Source organism: Emys orbicularis, chromosome 6, assembly GCF_028017835.1.
Source record: "Emys orbicularis isolate rEmyOrb1 chromosome 6, rEmyOrb1.hap1, whole genome shotgun sequence".
NCBI lineage: Eukaryota > Metazoa > Chordata > Testudines > Emydidae > Emys > Emys orbicularis.
In genome coordinates, this window is record NC_088688.1 from 32,967,590 (window position 1) to 32,985,053 (window position 17,464).

The window sequence follows — 17,464 nt, forward strand, 5'->3', positions numbered from 1 at the left end:
GTGACTGGCTTTAGGACTGTGGTACAGCACATACACATTTTTAAAGAGTGATGTAAGTGAGATAAAACTAGCCCAACAAAAGCCACTCAGACTGGAAGTATCTTGTAATCTGGATTTAACGCACTTCTCTTCATCGCTTTGATTTGTTTCATATGCTGAGGGGAGGAAGGGGCACGAGAACAATGACACGCCAGTTGTAATCCAGAGCCGGACATCCAGCTCTCTCCTACTGCCCTCCCACTCCCATCCTGGATCGGGGTTGTCCGGTAGGAGACACCCAGGAATTATAAAAGTGCATATGTTCCTTTAAGGTTTGCTTTGCTCCCTGCAGACTTTAGCCTAAACACTGAGATCTGACTTTATTTGTACATGTCTCTCAGCTCTGGGATCCTGCCACGCGGGGGTTTCAAAGGCTCAGAGACCGTTTGGGGTTAGGGGGGGAGGGAGTGTGTGTCGGGGGGAGGGGGGCAACTCATCTTGATGTGAAGAGAAAACTTGAAGGGATTGAAACAACAAACAGGAAATGCCTAGCCCGGCTGCTGCTCTTGCAGATGCAGAGGGGACCAGAGGCAGTTGCAGCGCACTGAGCTCTTCTCCCTAACAGGCACCGTGTGAACGACCGAGCTACCCAGGGGATCTGCTGCCCCCCGGCCCTGTCCTCCTTCACGGGCTATCCTTGTCACTGCAGCCATGGGCTCCCAGCCCCTCCGTAGCAGAAGCCCAGGCGTCGCTGTCCCATGCGGGATTCTGACAGGTGAGAGAACTCTCTCTCTTTCCCTCTTCTCTGAAGACCCAGATCTGCCAAGTCTCGCTCCTCTGCAGGGAGGCTCCCTTCTTGGGGAGGATGAATCTCTCAGGATATGGCATCCCAGAGTCGCTTCAAATCTCTGCATCCATCATCCCTAGAAACTTCACTCCGCTCAGAGTGCCCCGATTTAAAACAGCTCTTGGGAGTGGGTTTTTAAGAAACTTTTCCTCGCTGGGCGTTAGTCTCCTTTATACCCTAGGATCTAAGGAAAATACTCAAAAAGCAGGAGGGATGGGAGACGAGAACAATACAAGTAGAAGCTGCTGGGTGAAGGGTGGGGTATGCAGGAACAACATTTATGAGTGTGAACTTTTTTTCTTGGTTTCTGATATGGTTGACTGCAAAGGGCAATGTTAACTGTTCAGACTGTGGACGACATAAAAAAATGTTACAGGGACGATAGCTCAGCCCATTAAGCATGTAGTATTTCCATTTAAGGACTTAATGTTGTTGGGGATTTCTTTTGTTTTGCACAAAAATGTGGGGGGGGGGGGAGCAATTCAAGTACTGTATGGACAACAATTTCTGATATGTTGGGGGATCTGTGGCTAAAGCATTTGTATTTGGAGAGAGAAAATTCAAGGAAATGGAAATGAGTTGAGGAAGTGCAAACATTCACACAACTGTGGAATTTGGCTCTCTGGGGTAGTTTTCTTACAATGTGAGCAAGCCAAAACAATTGAGCTGATAAAGTCTGAAATTAACCAATAAGCAAGAAGAAATAAGCTTTATATAAATTATCCAAATGGGGAGTGAGGGAAAGGATAAGATCATTTATATTGTTGAAAGTATTTTGTAACTCTTTTCTTCACTTTGGGATTGTTCTGAAGCGAGATTCATGTAGAAACCTGAACAAGTGTAGTAATCTAGGTTTATCAGGCAGTTGACAGGTAGCACTTTGCAAATGTATATCACATTATTATAATTATCTCCTAAACTATTATTATATGATCCTTTTCCAAATCCTTATACTGTACTTGGTTTTGTGCAAGTGATGGAGGGAGGATACGCAGCTGCAGCAGTCTGAAACACTTATCTCTGGACTCCTTTTCCATCGGAATTGAAAAGTTAACACTTGTACTGGCTACAGATGATTCAGCAAGAAAAGTGCAAATTTAAATGAAGTCAAGAACTGCAAAAGTTAAAGTTCTTTCATGTATGTGCAATGTGGACAAATTAATAGTGCGATTATCTTAACTTTAATTGCCTAACTTTTATCTGACAATTATAACATTGTATACACAGAGATTATTTTAATATCAAAACAATGAGGCTTCCTCAACTTTCACCCTCGCTCACTCTCAATCTGTTTCTACATAGCCCCTGAGCCTTCTCTCTACTGGAGCTCTCTCTCTTCACGGGCACATTAATGTATTATTATTTATTAACCATGTTTATTATGGTAGTTCCTAAGGACCAACCAAGAATGGGCTACACAGAGTAGAAGTGAAAACACAGAGTACCAGATAGTCCCTACCCAGAAGAATTTACAATCTAACTAGACAAGCTAAAAACTATCCCATCCCTTCTTTTCTTACCCCTTCACTACCTCTCTGTTCTTTTCCTCTTGTCCGTAACAATTTCTGTCCTATCATTTCTCAGCTGCTCTCCCCATAGCTTTTTGCATTCAGAGACCTCTTTCCCATTCAGATCCCTCTATCTTGTTCTAGGCTGTTATAAGCTAGGGGAGAGGGATAGCTCAGTGGTTTGCACGTTAGCCTTCTAAACCCAGGAGTTGTAAGTTCAATTCTTGAGGGGGCCACTTAGGGATCTGGGGCAAAATCAGTACTTGGTCCTGCTAGTGAAGGCAGCTGGACTCAATGACGTTTCAGAGTCCCTTCCAGCTCTATGAGATAGGTATAGCTCCATATATTCTATTATAAGCTCAAAAATACATTGGTCACAACCCTTCTTCCTACCAGTGTCACCTCAGTCTTGCCTAAAGAGTCTGCTTTAGCCAGCTACTCTTCGTACAGGTTCTGATCTAAGATAAGCAATGAAAAACAAGTTGATGGTGCAACTTTGGTTTGACTAAGGAGAACTGGGTGACCCAACTGCAAACAAGATATTATCTAATCATAAAGAGGAAACTTTAGAAAATCATATTAACACACGCTATATGAACATGAAAAAATGGGGGTTGCCATACCAACTCTAATGAGACTAATTGATTAAGGTGGGCTATTATCATTATTATTCTCCTGCTGGTAATAGCCCACCTTAATCGATTAGTCTCAGAGTTGGTATGGCAACCCCTATTTTTTCATGTTCTCTGCTCAGTGGTTTGAGCATTGGCCTGCTAAACCCAGAGTTGAGTGTTCAATCCTTGAGGGGGCCATTTAGGGAACTGGGGTAAAAATCTGTCTGGGGATTGGTCCTGCTTTGAGCAGGGGGTTGGACTAGATGACCTCCTGAGGTCCCTCCCAATCCTGATATTCTATGATTCTATATATATCTTCCTACTGTATTTTCCACTGCATGCATCTGATGAAGAGGGCTTTAGTCCATGAAAGCTTATGCTCAAATAAATTTGTTAGTCTCTAAGGTGCCACAAGTACTCCTCTTCTTTTTACTCTCAACTTGAAATCTAGTTTGTTTGTTTTTTTAAATCAGTTAAAAGTAGTTTCAGGTAAAATACTTGTCAATTTTTGTCCTGCTCTTTAGTCTCCCTGCCAGTTTATGTGGTTTTACAATCACAATTTCCTATAAAAAAACAACAACATTGTTCTCTCCCATGTCAGCCACAAAAAAGACCTACACAAATAACAGATAAACTGTTTAAATGACTGAGTTCAATTCTACAGGCATTATGCTTGTGCTTAATTTTACACAACCAAGTAGTTGCAAGAGACCAGATCCTCAGTTATGTAAACTGTCATAGGTCTTCAAAATTTAAACCAGGTGAGGATCTGGCCCATTGACTTTAATGGGATTACTCACATAAAAAAGTTACTCAAATGCTTAACTATTTGCAGGATTGGGATCTCTATGGGACAACAGTGAATCTGATAACAATTGTCAAATGCAAAAAATAAATACATTGGAAATACATAGCAAAATATTTCTTTCCATTATAGTAACCTGAGATGATGATTATTTTAAGAATAGGCACAAAATTTTCAGATAGAAATATGACGTAAGTTGGCAATGTCTCTTTAATTGTAGATGGGATAATTATAGTTTAAGGTCGCTATAAACGTAGTTGTGGATCATTGTTCCTAATTTGTATAAAGTTTTCAGTTTTTTGCTTGAAAAAAGAATCCAGTGTCCCTAGAAATGTCTGCTTCTCTCCACTGCACAACAGAAGTTGATTACTGTATGTGTTGAGTTGCAATCTCTCTTGTAGTCACTATGAAACATAGCAATCTTGTTTAGTTTTGACACACAGAACAGGTCAAAACTTGCATGAACTGAGTATTTATCTATTATTTAGAGATATTAAGCCCTTCTCCTGTCCTTTAAGATGCAGCAGTTCCGTTGACATCAGTGGGACTGCTGGTCTGAGTAAAGATTACAGGACTGGACCCAAAGAGTAAAGGAAAGATCTCTAATTTGAAAATGTATAATAATGCATATAGTTGAGCTGTCAAATAAAAGAGAAGACTTACATTTATGCAGCAAGAAGAAAGTATAAAATCCTTTTACACTTGTTAGTTAAGTACTACTTATAGCTAATTTTCACTTGAGAACAGCATGAGTCGCATTTGAAATTGTGTATATCTTAAGCAGCACAAAGAGTTTAACTGGCCATGTGCTGAGGAGATGCAGAGTGTTAGAGAAGGAAGAAATTTTCTTCCCTCAACCACAGCGCAGTTGTGGAGCCTCTTTAGGTTTCAAAACAATCAGCTGTTAGGATTGTAAAGATGTTAAACTAAGTGCTTGGGGTGTTTCAAATTGTGTTAATTAACTCAAGTCGCCTAACTTGATTTTTAAAAAGCACTTTTTTGCATGGTCACTAAACTCCCAGTGATTGAGGTGACCTCTGCAGGGCTTTCACCTAGTTCTGGAGGTGAGGGGTGGAAGGACACACATGCCTTGCCCCACCATATTCTCTGTGGCATGCTGCTCAGGGGCCTCATGCCAAGCAGGGCTCAGAACCATGCAAAGGGTGCACACCCGCTACCTGGGTTCCTATATCCAGCCCTTCTCTGGCACAGTGGAACCGCACCAATTCAACTGCACAGGAGCCTCTGCAGCTTCAGAGGAGGGAACCTGACTTGTGTCAAGCTGCCAAAAGCAATGTCTGAAAAATGTGTCTCAAAAATCAGCAAAATATTCCCTACTCCAATATGCTGGATAAATAATTGGCTAGCTGAAGCATTTAGAGCCCCCACAAGGTGTTATGCTAAAATATAGAAGCATTTTTAAAAGTGAAAAAGAGAAGCAATATCCAACCTGCAATGCAAGGGAAATGAGAAACTCTCCTCCAGGTTCAGGAAAATGGATATCCCATAAATATTTTAAAAAGGTGGGAGGAAACTCCTAAAGAAAAACTGAACACAACCCCCACCTAGATTGTACAATTTTGTAATTGAAAAGAATGAACAAATATAAGACCCAATCCTAACAGTTACGTCTGTGCTTAACTTGACACCTGTGAGTAGTCCCATTAACTTGCATGGGATTACACATGCTAATAGTTAAGCAAGTATGTAAGTGTTTACAGAATGGAACATTAGGCCTCTTATTCATAAACCCCATTAAATAGTATCCTTTGCCTTTGTGTGATACTTAGGACTCAGTCTTAGGAACTGTAATACCAAATCAGAAATGAGGTCCATCTAGTCCAGTATTTTTCTCCAACAGCAGCCAGCACTAGATGCTTCAGAGGGTGTAAGAACTCCACAGCAGCAGATTTGGGATAATCTGCCCCCCATTAGGTCTCATCCTGAGCTCTAATAGAGATTGGCTTAAACCTTGAAGCATGAGGTTTAACAAACCTTTCAGAATTTTTGCTATTCCTTATGATAACTCTGGAGATTCTGATCTGTATAAACATCCAATCCCTTTTTGAATCCTTCTAAATTCTTGGCCTCAAAGACTTTCAGGAGCAGAGAATTTCAGTCTAACTATGTGTTGCGTGAAAAAATGTTTCTTTTTATCAGTTCTGAATTTGCCACTTTTTTATTTCATTACATGTTCCCTTGCTTTCGTGTCAGGAGACAGGGAGAAATGAAGCACTGTTCATTATTTTATATACTTCTAGTATGTCTCCTCTGATTTATCTCAGTTCTAAATTAAATAATTCCATTCATTTCAATCTCTCTTCACATGAGTTTTTCCATGCCTCTTAGTCATTCTCATAACTCTTCTCTGCACCATTGATTTATATAAAGTGCTTAAAATACTTTCTCTATTGTTCTCCCCCCCCGCCCCCCGCCATTCCTTATGCAACCTAACATAATTTGCATTTTTGACTGCAGCTACACATTGAGATGTATACAGTGATACCCAGCATCCTTTCCTGAGTTGATACATTTAAGTTAGAACCTTCTAAAGTGCAGTAGTTTACACTGTCTCCTGCACTTGTATTACTTTGCATTTGTCAACATCAAACTCCATTTGCCATCATGTTGCCCATTCATCTCTGTGAAGTTTCTCATAGTCCCCTCTGGTCCTGATCTAACCTAAATAACTTTGCCTCATTTGCAAATATTTCCACCTCACTAGTCACCCTATCTTTTCCAGGGTCTTAATAAATATAGTAAACAACACTGGACCTAGTACAGAACCCTGAGGCACCCGGCTATTCATGCTTGGTGGGCTGGTGCCTGGAGCCGGCCCTGAGCATTAGTATTTATCACAAAGATCTTGGAACAAGTGAATAGTGACATATGACTGGCTAACTTTAGATGTTGGTAGAATATCTGAAGTTGACAAAAGAGGCTAAAATGTGTTTGGTTGTCTATTGAAGCTGTATGAGTTTAATTCTTAAAATATTTAACTTGATTCTTTAATATTTATGCAGGTGCTCAGAATGCGTAATTTAGGAGCCTAATTTTAGGAGCACAGGTTTGAAAATTCTGGCACATATTCTTACTATCAATATTGCTTTAGTATACATATGCTGTGGCTTCTATAAGAGCATTGACTGTGCACTGTTATGTTAGCCACTAGATGCACATACAATATCACATAACATAAGCCGCAGAGTGGATGCGGACTATGCTTTCCCCACGACAAAAAAAAAGGTATCTGTTCTCTAGTATTATCTATCTGTTCATTGTATGAATATAAATCTAGATTACAAGAACATAAGAAATCATAGGGATGGAAGAATATCAATTAGAGCCTGTCCACATCCCTTATTTTGTGTTGGATTAGCTGTCTCCCCAATTCTTGTACCTCTGATATTTTTCTTCCAAATACCTTATGGTTTTAAAACTTTATTGTTAGATGCTTCCATGCCTGCTTTTGACAGAACAGAAAAAGATTAGTAACACGAAAAGACAATCTGATTCATTTATATGCCCTTTCAGTTTGTGGTTTTAATTACACTTTCAGCATTAACTGCTCCTTTTGAAGATTAAACTAATGTTTTGACTCCATTGTGTCTATAAAGCATAGCCCCAGACCTCCCAAATGCACAGAAGTAGTATGCTCCCTGCTACCCCCATTAGAGGGGTGCACCATGTAATCCCCTCCACTAGCAGGTACAAAGAGAAACTGAGACCCTTTCCTGTCCCCTCACTTCTTGGATGGTTGTTGTCCACAGAGATACTAGCAATCATCGTTACATCTTTCCTTTCTGTTCCTTCCAGGTTTCTCTGATTTATTGTGGTTGCTTCTCAGTTTCCTTTTTTCAAAAGATTCCAGACCTCTACCCTTTTTGTGTAACTGGTCTTGTGACTTGCTAAGAGTTATTTTTTTAATATAAACAAACTATTCCAAAATCAGAGTTTTCTACTCAGACTTGCACTGAAATACCTGAAAGTACAAACTGCACCTCTAATTTCAATTCCATTTTCCATGTAGACAAGGCCTTAAATGAGGGCTGAGTACGTCCAGTGTCTCAGGGCCTGAGTTTCTCAAATACTTGAGTCCATTTGATTGCCTCTATCATAACAACCTTTAGAATTCAAGATATACATAGAATTAAGTACATTTTAAAAAAATTCCATGCTAGGAAAAAGTTCCTTATATTTTTTTCCAATACTACTGTTTAAAAAACACCCCAATTCTGCAACTTGTTATTTTATTATATATATATATATATATATTATATATATATATATATTTATATATATATATATATTTATATATATATATATATTTATATATATATATATATATATATATATATAGTGCTACACTATGCATACACACAAGGAGAGAACCAAGACAGCTAGAAAATAAAAACTAACTTCTACTAACCCTGACATTTTATTCACAGAGAAGTTCTTATGTGAATGATCTGCACTTAAGATAGTTTCTTATCTTACTTCCTCCAGCTCAATGGCTTTCAACCTGTAGACTGCTGGGGGGGGGGGGCTGGGCTCTACAGACTATATCTAAAATTTCCAAAGGGGTCCCATCTCCATTGGAAAAGTTTTAGGGGTTCACATATGAAAAAAAGATTGAAAACCACTGCTCTAGTAGGCACAATGTTGCTTTTTAACATTTCCCAAAACATGGTTTCATCTTTCTCTCATAGATTCTGAGGCCAGAAGGAACCAGTGTGATCATGTCATCTGACCTCCTGTGTAACACAAGCCATGAATCTAGCTTCATATTTACCTTAGTCTTCAAATTTGGCTTGTTGTGGGGACTGTAATATTGGCAGCTTGTGGGAGCCCAAGAACTGCACTCAGGAGTCTTGGGTGCTCTGCCACTGAACTACTGAGTAACCTTGGGCAAATCACTTCTCTGCACCTCAGTTTCCCCATCTGTGAAATGATACTAACCTCCTTTGTAAAGTGCTTTGAGAGCTATTGATAGTAAGCACTGTATAAAATGTAGGTATTGTTACTAATCACTATTAAATAGAAGAGCCAGTGGCTATGCTTGTGGGCCCGACTGACCAAGGTGTTACTCTAGCTTTGTGCCAAAGGGAAGTGGAACAGAGCAAGGCCGTGCACCAAGGCAGGCCCGGCTCTCTAGCAGGGCAAGAGAGGCTCCAGCGGGAGATGCTCCCTCCACCTCGCTGCCTTCCACCAGGTACCGCAGCCCTCGCACGGCCCACGGGGCCAGCACTGACTGAGCCAGCAACTACTCAGGGGCAGGAGGCGGCAGGGCAGTGGCTGCGCTGGGTCACACGCGGGGGCTGGGAGTAGGGTGACCAGATGTCCTGATTTTATAGGGACAGTCCCGATTTTTGAGTCTTTTTCTTATATAGGCTCCTATTACCCCCCCGTCCCGATTTTTCACACTTGCTGTCTGGTCACCCTAGCTAGGAGCACGGGCTGGGGGGACGCGCTGTGTCAGGAGCTGCCTGACGGGCAAGCACAGCCCCCCTCAGAACAGTGGCGATAGGGCCACGTGCGCCACCCTGATCCCGCTTCTGTCTGTGCCGCGACCGCCGCCGCCCCTACCTCGGTAGCAGCCAAACCCAGCCCCTAACATCCACCCCAACCCTGGCCCCCAGCTCGCTCCTCCCGACCCAGGCACATTCCGCACATGCCCTAAAAGCAGCGGCGGGGGCGCCGGCTTTTCTATGCGCATGCGTGAGTAGGATTCGCCGCGGGCTCCCTGAGCAAGCTTACGTAAGTGCGCCGGAAGTAGTCTCAACGTCTCCGCTCCGGGTCGGCAGTGTACGCATGCGCTGTGTGAAGGAGCTACCCAGCTGGCGCGTACGCGAGGAGACGATGCTGTCGCCTGGCTGCTCCCGACTGTGCCTCGTCCTGTCCCCAGCCAGTGCGCAAGCGCGTCCCGGTGTCGCTGCCGCCGCTGACTGACCGACTGTGGAGTGTCGTCAAGCGCCGCTCGGATCGGCGAGGTTCAGCGGAGCGGTCAGCCCGTTAGCGTCAGGGGTCCGGCGTGCCAGGGCCTGGAGCCGGGCGGCCCCGTCCCACGTGTCTCCTCCGAGAGGCTTCTGCCCCGTCCCCTTCCCGCTGAGAGGACGCAGGGTCCCCAGGCCGTGTGAGGACCCGGGCGGCCCGGACGTGGGCTGAGGAGCTTGCGCCTGCCCCGAGTGCGGGGCGCCGTGCCCTCCCGTTTCCCGGTGAGATCAGAGGGGGGCAGGCCGGGCAGCGGCAGGATGAAGCTGGTGAGGAAGGACATCGAGAAGGATAACGCGGGGCAGGTGACCCTGATCCCCGAGGATCCCGAGGACATATGGCACACCTACAATCTGCTGCAGGTGGGCGACAGCCTGCGGGCATCCACCATCCGCAAGGTGCAGACCGAGTCCGCCACCGGCAGCGTGGGCAGCAACCGCATCCGCACCACCCTCACCCTCTGCGTGGAGACCATCGATTTCGACTCGCAGGCCTGCCAGCTGCGGGTCAAGGGGACCAACATCCAGGAGAATGAGTACGTCAAGATGGGAGCCTACCACACCATTGAGCTGGAGCCCAATCGCCAGTTCACGCTAGCCAAGAAGCAGTGGGACAGTGTGGTGCTGGAGCGCATTGAGCAGGCCTGCGACCCAAGCTGGAGCGCTGACGTGGCAGCAGTGGTCATGCAGGAGGGTCTGGCTCATATCTGTCTCGTTACCCCCAGCATGACACTGACCCGGGCCAAGATTGAAGTGAACATTCCCAGAAAACGAAAGGGTAATTGCAGTCAACATGACCGAGCGCTGGAGAGATTCTATGAGCAGGTGGTGCAGGCAATCCAGCGTCATATCAACTTTGAGATCGTGAAATGTGTTCTGGTGGCCAGTCCGGGATTCGTAAGAGAACAGTTCTGTGACTACATGTTCCAGCAAGCAGTCAAGACTGACAACAAGCTGCTGCTTGAGAACCGGTCCAAATTCCTTCAGGTAAAGTAGATAAGTAACCCTTAAATCAGGAAATCCAAAAAGAGTGAAGAGTTATACAGTGTGACAAAAAGGTGGTATAAGTAAAGTGACATTAACACAAAGAAAACTTAGGCTGAACATCAAGAGAAATGTATTTTTGGTGGGATCTTAAATGATGGGCTAGTAAGGAATGTAGGTGTCCTTTCGTTTGGGATATTTAAATCTCGACTAGATAAAGAAGTAGATAATTAAATGTAACCTCCGCGCCCCCCCACCCCCCCCAAAAAAACCTAACAAAAACTTGATAGTGGCTCATTAAGATGGCAGAAACAACAACAGTTGGGAAATTACATTTCCAGCAGGAATGTCAACTCAGTCGTGTTGTGTCAGACCCTACCAAATTCACGGTCCGTTTTGGTCAATTTCACGGTCATAGGATTTTAAAAATCATAAATTTTATTATTTCAGCTATTTAAATCTGAAATTTCACAGCATTGTAATTGTAGGGGTCCTGACCCAAAAAGGAGTTGGGGGGGGGTGTCATAAGGTTATTGTAGGGGGGGTTGCGGTACTGCTACTCTTACTTCTGTGCTGCTGGTGGTGGTGGCACTGCCTTCAGAGCTGGGCACCTGGGGAGCAGCAGCTGCTGGCAGGGAGCTCAGCTCTGAAGGCAGAGCTGCCGCCAGCAGCAGAGCAGAAGTAAGGATTGCATGGTATGGTATTGCCATCCTTACTTCTGCACTGCTGCCTGCAGAGCTGGGACCTCAGTCAGCAGCTGCCACTCTCTGGCTGCCCAACTCTGAAGGCAGCAGCACAGAAGTAATGGTGGCATGGTATGGTTTTGGTATGCCATCCTTATTTCTGTGCTGCCTTCAGAGCTGGGTGCCCAGCCACCAGCTGTCGCTCTCCAGCCACCCAACTCTGAAGGTAGTGCAGAAGTAAGGGTGGCAATACCACGCCCCTCCCCCCCCAAAAAAATAACCTTGCGGCCCCCCTGCTACTCCTCCAGGACCCCCAATTTGAGAAACGCTGGTCTCCCACGTAAAATCTATATAGTGTAAGGTAAAAGCACACAAAATACCAGAATTCACAGTGGGAGTCCAGATTTCACAGTCTGTGATGCATTTTTCATGGCTGTGAATTTGGTAGGGCCCTAATCATGAGTGTTTAATGACAGATTTAATGCCGCTGTAAAAAAAGCGAACGAAAACATACCTGTAACTGGCAGGACTGAGTTAACATTGCTGTTGAAAACCTTAATATTTGTTTCTCTTGGCTTTTGTCGTCTGCATGACCTTAAGATTTCATTTACGAATTATTTTTCATCTGACTTCTTCGGTATGTTTTAAAGGCTAATGAAAAAAATAAGAAAATCCAGATCTTATTGGCTTCCTGAGTTTACTACTTCTGGCTTCCTAGATTAAGCAGGTCTTTAATCCAAATCAAGCTTCCAAGTGGAGCTTGGAGGTCCCAGTGCATTAAAAATAGATTCAGAAGTATGAAACTGGCATTTGTTTTAACTCAGTGTTTTAACATGGATATGTATCAGGTATTATCGGATTTGCAGTGATGACCAGCATGAGGAGCAGGGTCCAATCACTACTGAAAAGTGCACACTTCCTACATCTGCAGCATGTGCAGTGCATGCCTCATCTGAAGCATATATCTGTAGACTTAGCAGGTTTTTCTTTTCTGAACAGTTGGTATATCGTTTCAGAGATGTAACTTTAGAGAGAAAAACAACCGATCTTTCTTTTCTTTTTTCTTTCTTTTTTTTTCAAATGTAGCAAAAGCACTAGTTCCTATTGAGGATTACCCTGATATCTAGTTTCAGATGTATTTTGCTCTAGGCCAGTGCTCAAGATCCCAGCATGTTTAAAACAAATCTTGAATGATAGAAACATTTTTTTCTATCCTTGCTAAATTCAAAGGTAGCTGAAGGGATTTTGTTCAATATTTCTGAAAAAAAATTCACCTTGAGAAAAAGACTGACGATGGAAAATTTCAGTTCACAAGTGAAACATATAAGACTAAGTAATCAGCATGGACTAAATGATCCATTTTTTCTTCTATCTATAACATTTATTATTGTAGGTCCACTCCTCCTCCGGACATAAATATGCGCTGAAGGAAGCTCTTTGTGACCCAGCTGTGGCCAGCCGTCTCTCTGACACGAAAGCAGCTGGTGAGGTCAAAGCCTTGGATGACTTCTACAAGATGCTGCAACATGAGCCTGATCGGGCTTTTTATGGCCTCAAACATGTGGAAAAAGCCAATGAGGCCATGGCCATTGATACCCTGTTGATCAGTGATGAGCTCTTCAGGCACCAGGATGTGGCTTCTCGCAGCCGATATGTGCGGCTGGTAGATAGTGTGCGGGAGAACATGGGCACAGTGCGCATATTCTCCAGCCTCCATGTGTCTGGGGAGCAGCTTGGCCAGCTGACAGGGGTAGCAGCTATCCTGCGTTTCCCTGTTGCTGAGCTCTCTGACCAAGAGGAGGAATCCAGCTCTGAAGAGGATTGATGACGATGGCTCACTCCACCCTTCCCTCATAGCATAATAAGACTAAAATGACAGTCACGGCACTTCCTTTCCAAATACTGCAAGCAGATGTTCCATGGCATGCAATTTAACTTTTTGAGAACAATATTTTTAAGGTGTCTGGTTTTGTTCAACACGCTCTACTGGATAGCCATATATATTTGCACTTGCTGTGGTAATGATGATGATGGGTATACTATAGGTTGGGGTTGACCATTGTTTGTACAAACTACACTCTGGATCTCCAAGAGCACAACAAACTAATATAAAATTCTCTGATTTGGTTCCTGAAAGCTGCTGATTAGGTATTTTAAAGCAGATGAGTTTCTTTGCCTTTTGGTGAATGTACAAAAAAGGATAATAAATGAAGGGGAAAAAAACTCTAAAATGCCACATTTTTCTGCTTTGAGTTATGTGATTGCAAACAGTACTGCAAAGTATGGGAAGCAACGTGTTAGGTATCACATTATAAAGAATACTGATACTTTTCAATCAGCTATCCAAGGTTTGTCCATGTGAAGGGCTATGTTGACAACTTGGTCAGGAACCCAGGGGCCATACCTTACTGATGTAAAACGGAGTAGATTGCAGTAGGGATGGGAAGAATACCAGATGTGGATCTGTCTTCGTCACGAGTCCAGCCATTTGGCTGAATTTGGTAATATTTAATACTGTTCTATCAGAAATGGAAACTTTAAAAAAAAAAACCCTGAATTGACAGTATCCCTTTAGACATGATGGCAACTGCAGGCCAAGGTGTGAAGCTGTATGTGCCATGCTTTTAACATTTCTTTAAATGCACTACCTCAGATCCCTGTCATGTGAGCTCCAGAAAGTTGTACTATATGCTGATGCTGCAAACCCTTACTTGCATGAGTAAGGTTTGCAGAATTAAGTCCATAGCTTCCCCAGGAATCCTTTTGGCAATAGATAAATGGCTTGCATTACAATCTCATAATCTGGTATTCTCAAGTAGATGTTTTTAAAAACAGGTATGTACAATACAATACCTCTTGGAAGTAGAAGATCTAATTAGAGGCAGGACTTGGGCCTTTTTGAAGATAATGATGGTTAGAAAAAGTTAACTTAGTTATTTCCCAATTGTATTTAATCTATTTATCCATATTTATTAAAGGTGTTCAGAATTGAGGTGATCAAATGGTAATCCAATATTTCCTGGAGTTTATAGTTTGGAAAAAAAGTTTAGCCGGAGGGGAATCTTCAGAATCTGAAACACAATTAAGGTGGCGTTTGGGATGCGGTGTGTGTGTGTGTGTGTCAAGAGTAATAGTGTAATTTTTACATATAAATAATACTCAGTTTTTATAAGGATGTTGTCAGGCAAGGCATGGCCCCAAATTTAGGTTTTTTGTTTTTGTTCTTTAAATACTAACTGTTAAAACTCAAGTTAGGGGCAGCCCTTGAGTTATAACTTGAATTAACTTTGCAGTGAGTTGCAGTGGTCCACTTTGGAAATCTGATTATAGGGATCTTGGCCTTAGAGCCCAATCATGCGAGGTCTTGAACGCCCTCAACTCCTATTGAACGTTTATCTATTTGAGGAATTATAAGTAATCACTGAAATTTTCTGTAACAATTAGCACCGTTTCACTAAAAAAAAAAAAAAAAGGGGGGGGGGGGGACATTCTTGTTGAAAGGCTGTAGTTTATCTGGCAAGAGATCCTGAGCCACTAGCAAGGGTTGGAGTGCCCTCAGCTTACATTAAAGTCAATGTGATTTGACAGATACTCAGCACATTGGCAGAACCAAGTTGCAATAAATAGTCTTAAATCTGACAAGTTAGTTTTATAGCACTAAATGGTTTCACTGTGTCTAAATACTGCATAAGTATTTTCTCCCTTGAGATAGCTGTATTAGGCCTGTATGTTGGTAAGCAAACATCAGTGGTCATTATTAAATATTGCAATAATTTTCAGGATAACGCTATTTATAATTAAGACCAGACTGTAGCACTTAACTTGTATTTGGCATGGATAGCTTAAAATATCTTTACATTGGTATAATTTGTTGAATTATGCTATCCCAGATTGTGGGACGGAAGGGCTTGCTGGTTGTTTGTGTCATGGGTGAAAAAATGAGTTCATTTAAAAAAAATTAAGTGGTACTATATTTTTTAGCCTTTTGTAATACATGAAAGGTACAAAGTCAAAATACTGCAATTCCATACTTCTACACTATGTGCCTCTAAGTGTGACAACATGTACTGTATTGTCAAATACAGCTCTTCAAATAAATACAGCTAACCAATATATCAGTTTTTTGGAAAGGTATAATTCTCAGAAGTATGAGAACTTATTTTTGCAGTCCAGTAACACTTTATTTATAGTGATTTTGTTTCTCTGCAATATTTCTGTTTAAGTTTAGAATTGGAGTTCTGCAGTGAATGCCACTAGTTTACTGGAAGAAATATATACTTCCAGAAAATAAGACACCTGTAAATTTGTTCATAAACACTTTTGTAGTGGAATCAACCCCATAAACAATGCATAAGTAACATGTAGAAAAATGCATCAGGTTTCAGGAAAAAGTGTATGGAATCATCCTCCAAATAGATACAGGAATGCAGACCCCCTACACTTGGCAGAGTTCCATTGATGCTGATACCTTTGTAGTTAGAGGTATTTGACGAAGAGTTCTTTCCATATTGGCACATGTACTTGCAAAGTTAAGGCCTTAAACTTATATAAACCATATACAGGGATACTTCATCCACCAATAGAAGTCAGCAAGTGTTAAACAACACAGCAGTATTACACTACAACTTAGGACAGGAAATGAGTACCTTTTCTAGCCAAAACTGCAATGGAAGTAGAGATCCCTGCGCTAGGATTGGGCCAGAACATGGAGGGCCCCACCCTTAAACTTATGCCTTTGGGTTTTCAGCAATCACAAAGAGGACCTCAGTATTGCCTTTCTGAAAGAAGGATGAGAAGTATAGACTTATATTAACTCTATATAATATGGTTTATACCGTGGTTACCTTATTGATCACCCCTCTCCCCAGATCAGCTGTGACACTTCTGAAGTATATAGAACTTAACATAGAAAGAGGAGTCAGCTCTAGCATACCTGCTTGTAGGATTGGCATGTTGTGACCTGGCCTATGCTTAACATTAAGCGTGTCAGTAGTCCTGTTTATTTTGATCCTGCAACCCCTGTTCCTGGACTGAATACACCACTACCTCGATATAACACGAATTCGGATATAACGCGGTAAAGCAGTACTCTGGGGGGGCGGGGCTATGCACTCCGGTGGATCAAAGCAAGTTCAATATAACGCGGTTTCACCTATAATGCGGTAAGATTTTTTGGCTCCCGAAGACAGCGTTATATTGAGGTAGAGGTGTAATTCACTTGGGAAGAACCACTGCTGATCTCAACATGCAAGTGTTCTGGGATTTTCAGTATGAAATTTACTATGAAAATATAATATGATCAGCAACTAAAAATAAATCCACTTAACTATATATCTTATTTTATTTGCTTTGTAACAGCTTTCTTAGAGAAGAACATGATTAACACAGGCAATCATTTATCTTTTTATTTAGCTTTGAGCAGTTTTTTTTCTCATTCAGGCCACTCAAATAAAATGCTATTAATTATAGACATATAAAGGTTATTTTACTAAACTTAAAACACATTTATAGAGCAGTATTACTCAGTGGTTCAGGAGCCAAATTAGCAATCAACATTACCTAAAAGAGCCACAGTAGTGTGAATTTATTATATAATTGATATATCTATATATATATATGTAATACACACACACACACTTACAGCAAAATGAGTAAGTATTATTTTATCAACTACAAATGGTTAATAACAGTAAAAGCATCCTGATTGGTTAATAACTTAGAATGGTTAATAATTAAATCACACCATGTTTTAATGTGTCTCCTGCAGCTCTTTGCAACACATATTAAAGATCCACTTGCAACTCTTGAGCCTCTGAACCCTCTAATTTGAAACGTCCATTTAAAAGGTAGACACTAAATCTGGACGCAGTGGTAGTGGACTCAGGGATTCATGATAGTGAGCCCTGAAATGTAAAACTTTTTTTTTCAGTTCCTTTTGTTACAGCAACATTGATTAAATAGAAACCATGTAATGATATTAAGGATTATATTCTATTGTTGTATTCTTGGGTCTGACACCCTCCAAAAAAACCTTAAGTACTAGGTTTGGAGCAA

General features: G+C 41.9%; 2 protein-coding genes across 2 annotated transcripts in view; both read left to right on the forward strand.

Annotated features, from left to right (window-relative positions):
- Nucleotides 1–690: 690 nt before the first annotated feature.
- ITGA1 (integrin subunit alpha 1) overlaps nucleotides 691–17,464 on the forward strand; it is a 118,519-nt gene continuing 101,745 nt past the window's right edge. Inside the window, exon 1 of the mRNA XM_065406048.1 lies at nucleotides 691–754. Within this exon, the coding sequence (XP_065262120.1) occupies nucleotides 691–754 (64 nt within the window). The remainder of the gene's footprint in view (nucleotides 755–17,464) is intronic.
- PELO (pelota mRNA surveillance and ribosome rescue factor) lies at nucleotides 9,997–14,859 on the forward strand. Its single transcript, XM_065406049.1, has 2 exons — nucleotides 9,997–10,730; nucleotides 12,804–14,859. Exons 1-2 carry the CDS (start codon nucleotides 10,005–10,007, stop codon nucleotides 13,233–13,235), a joined length of 1,158 nt encoding a protein of 385 aa, XP_065262121.1. The 5' UTR covers nucleotides 9,997–10,004; the 3' UTR covers nucleotides 13,236–14,859.

Coding starts and splice junctions, on each gene's coding strand:
- PELO (XM_065406049.1), top strand. CDS start 10,005: ATGAAGCTGGTGAGGAAGGACATCGAGAAGGATAACGCGGGGCAGGTG. Junction 10,731..12,803: donor ACCGGTCCAAATTCCTTCAG/GTAAAGTAGATA, acceptor TTATTATTGTAG/GTCCACTCCTCCTCCGGACA.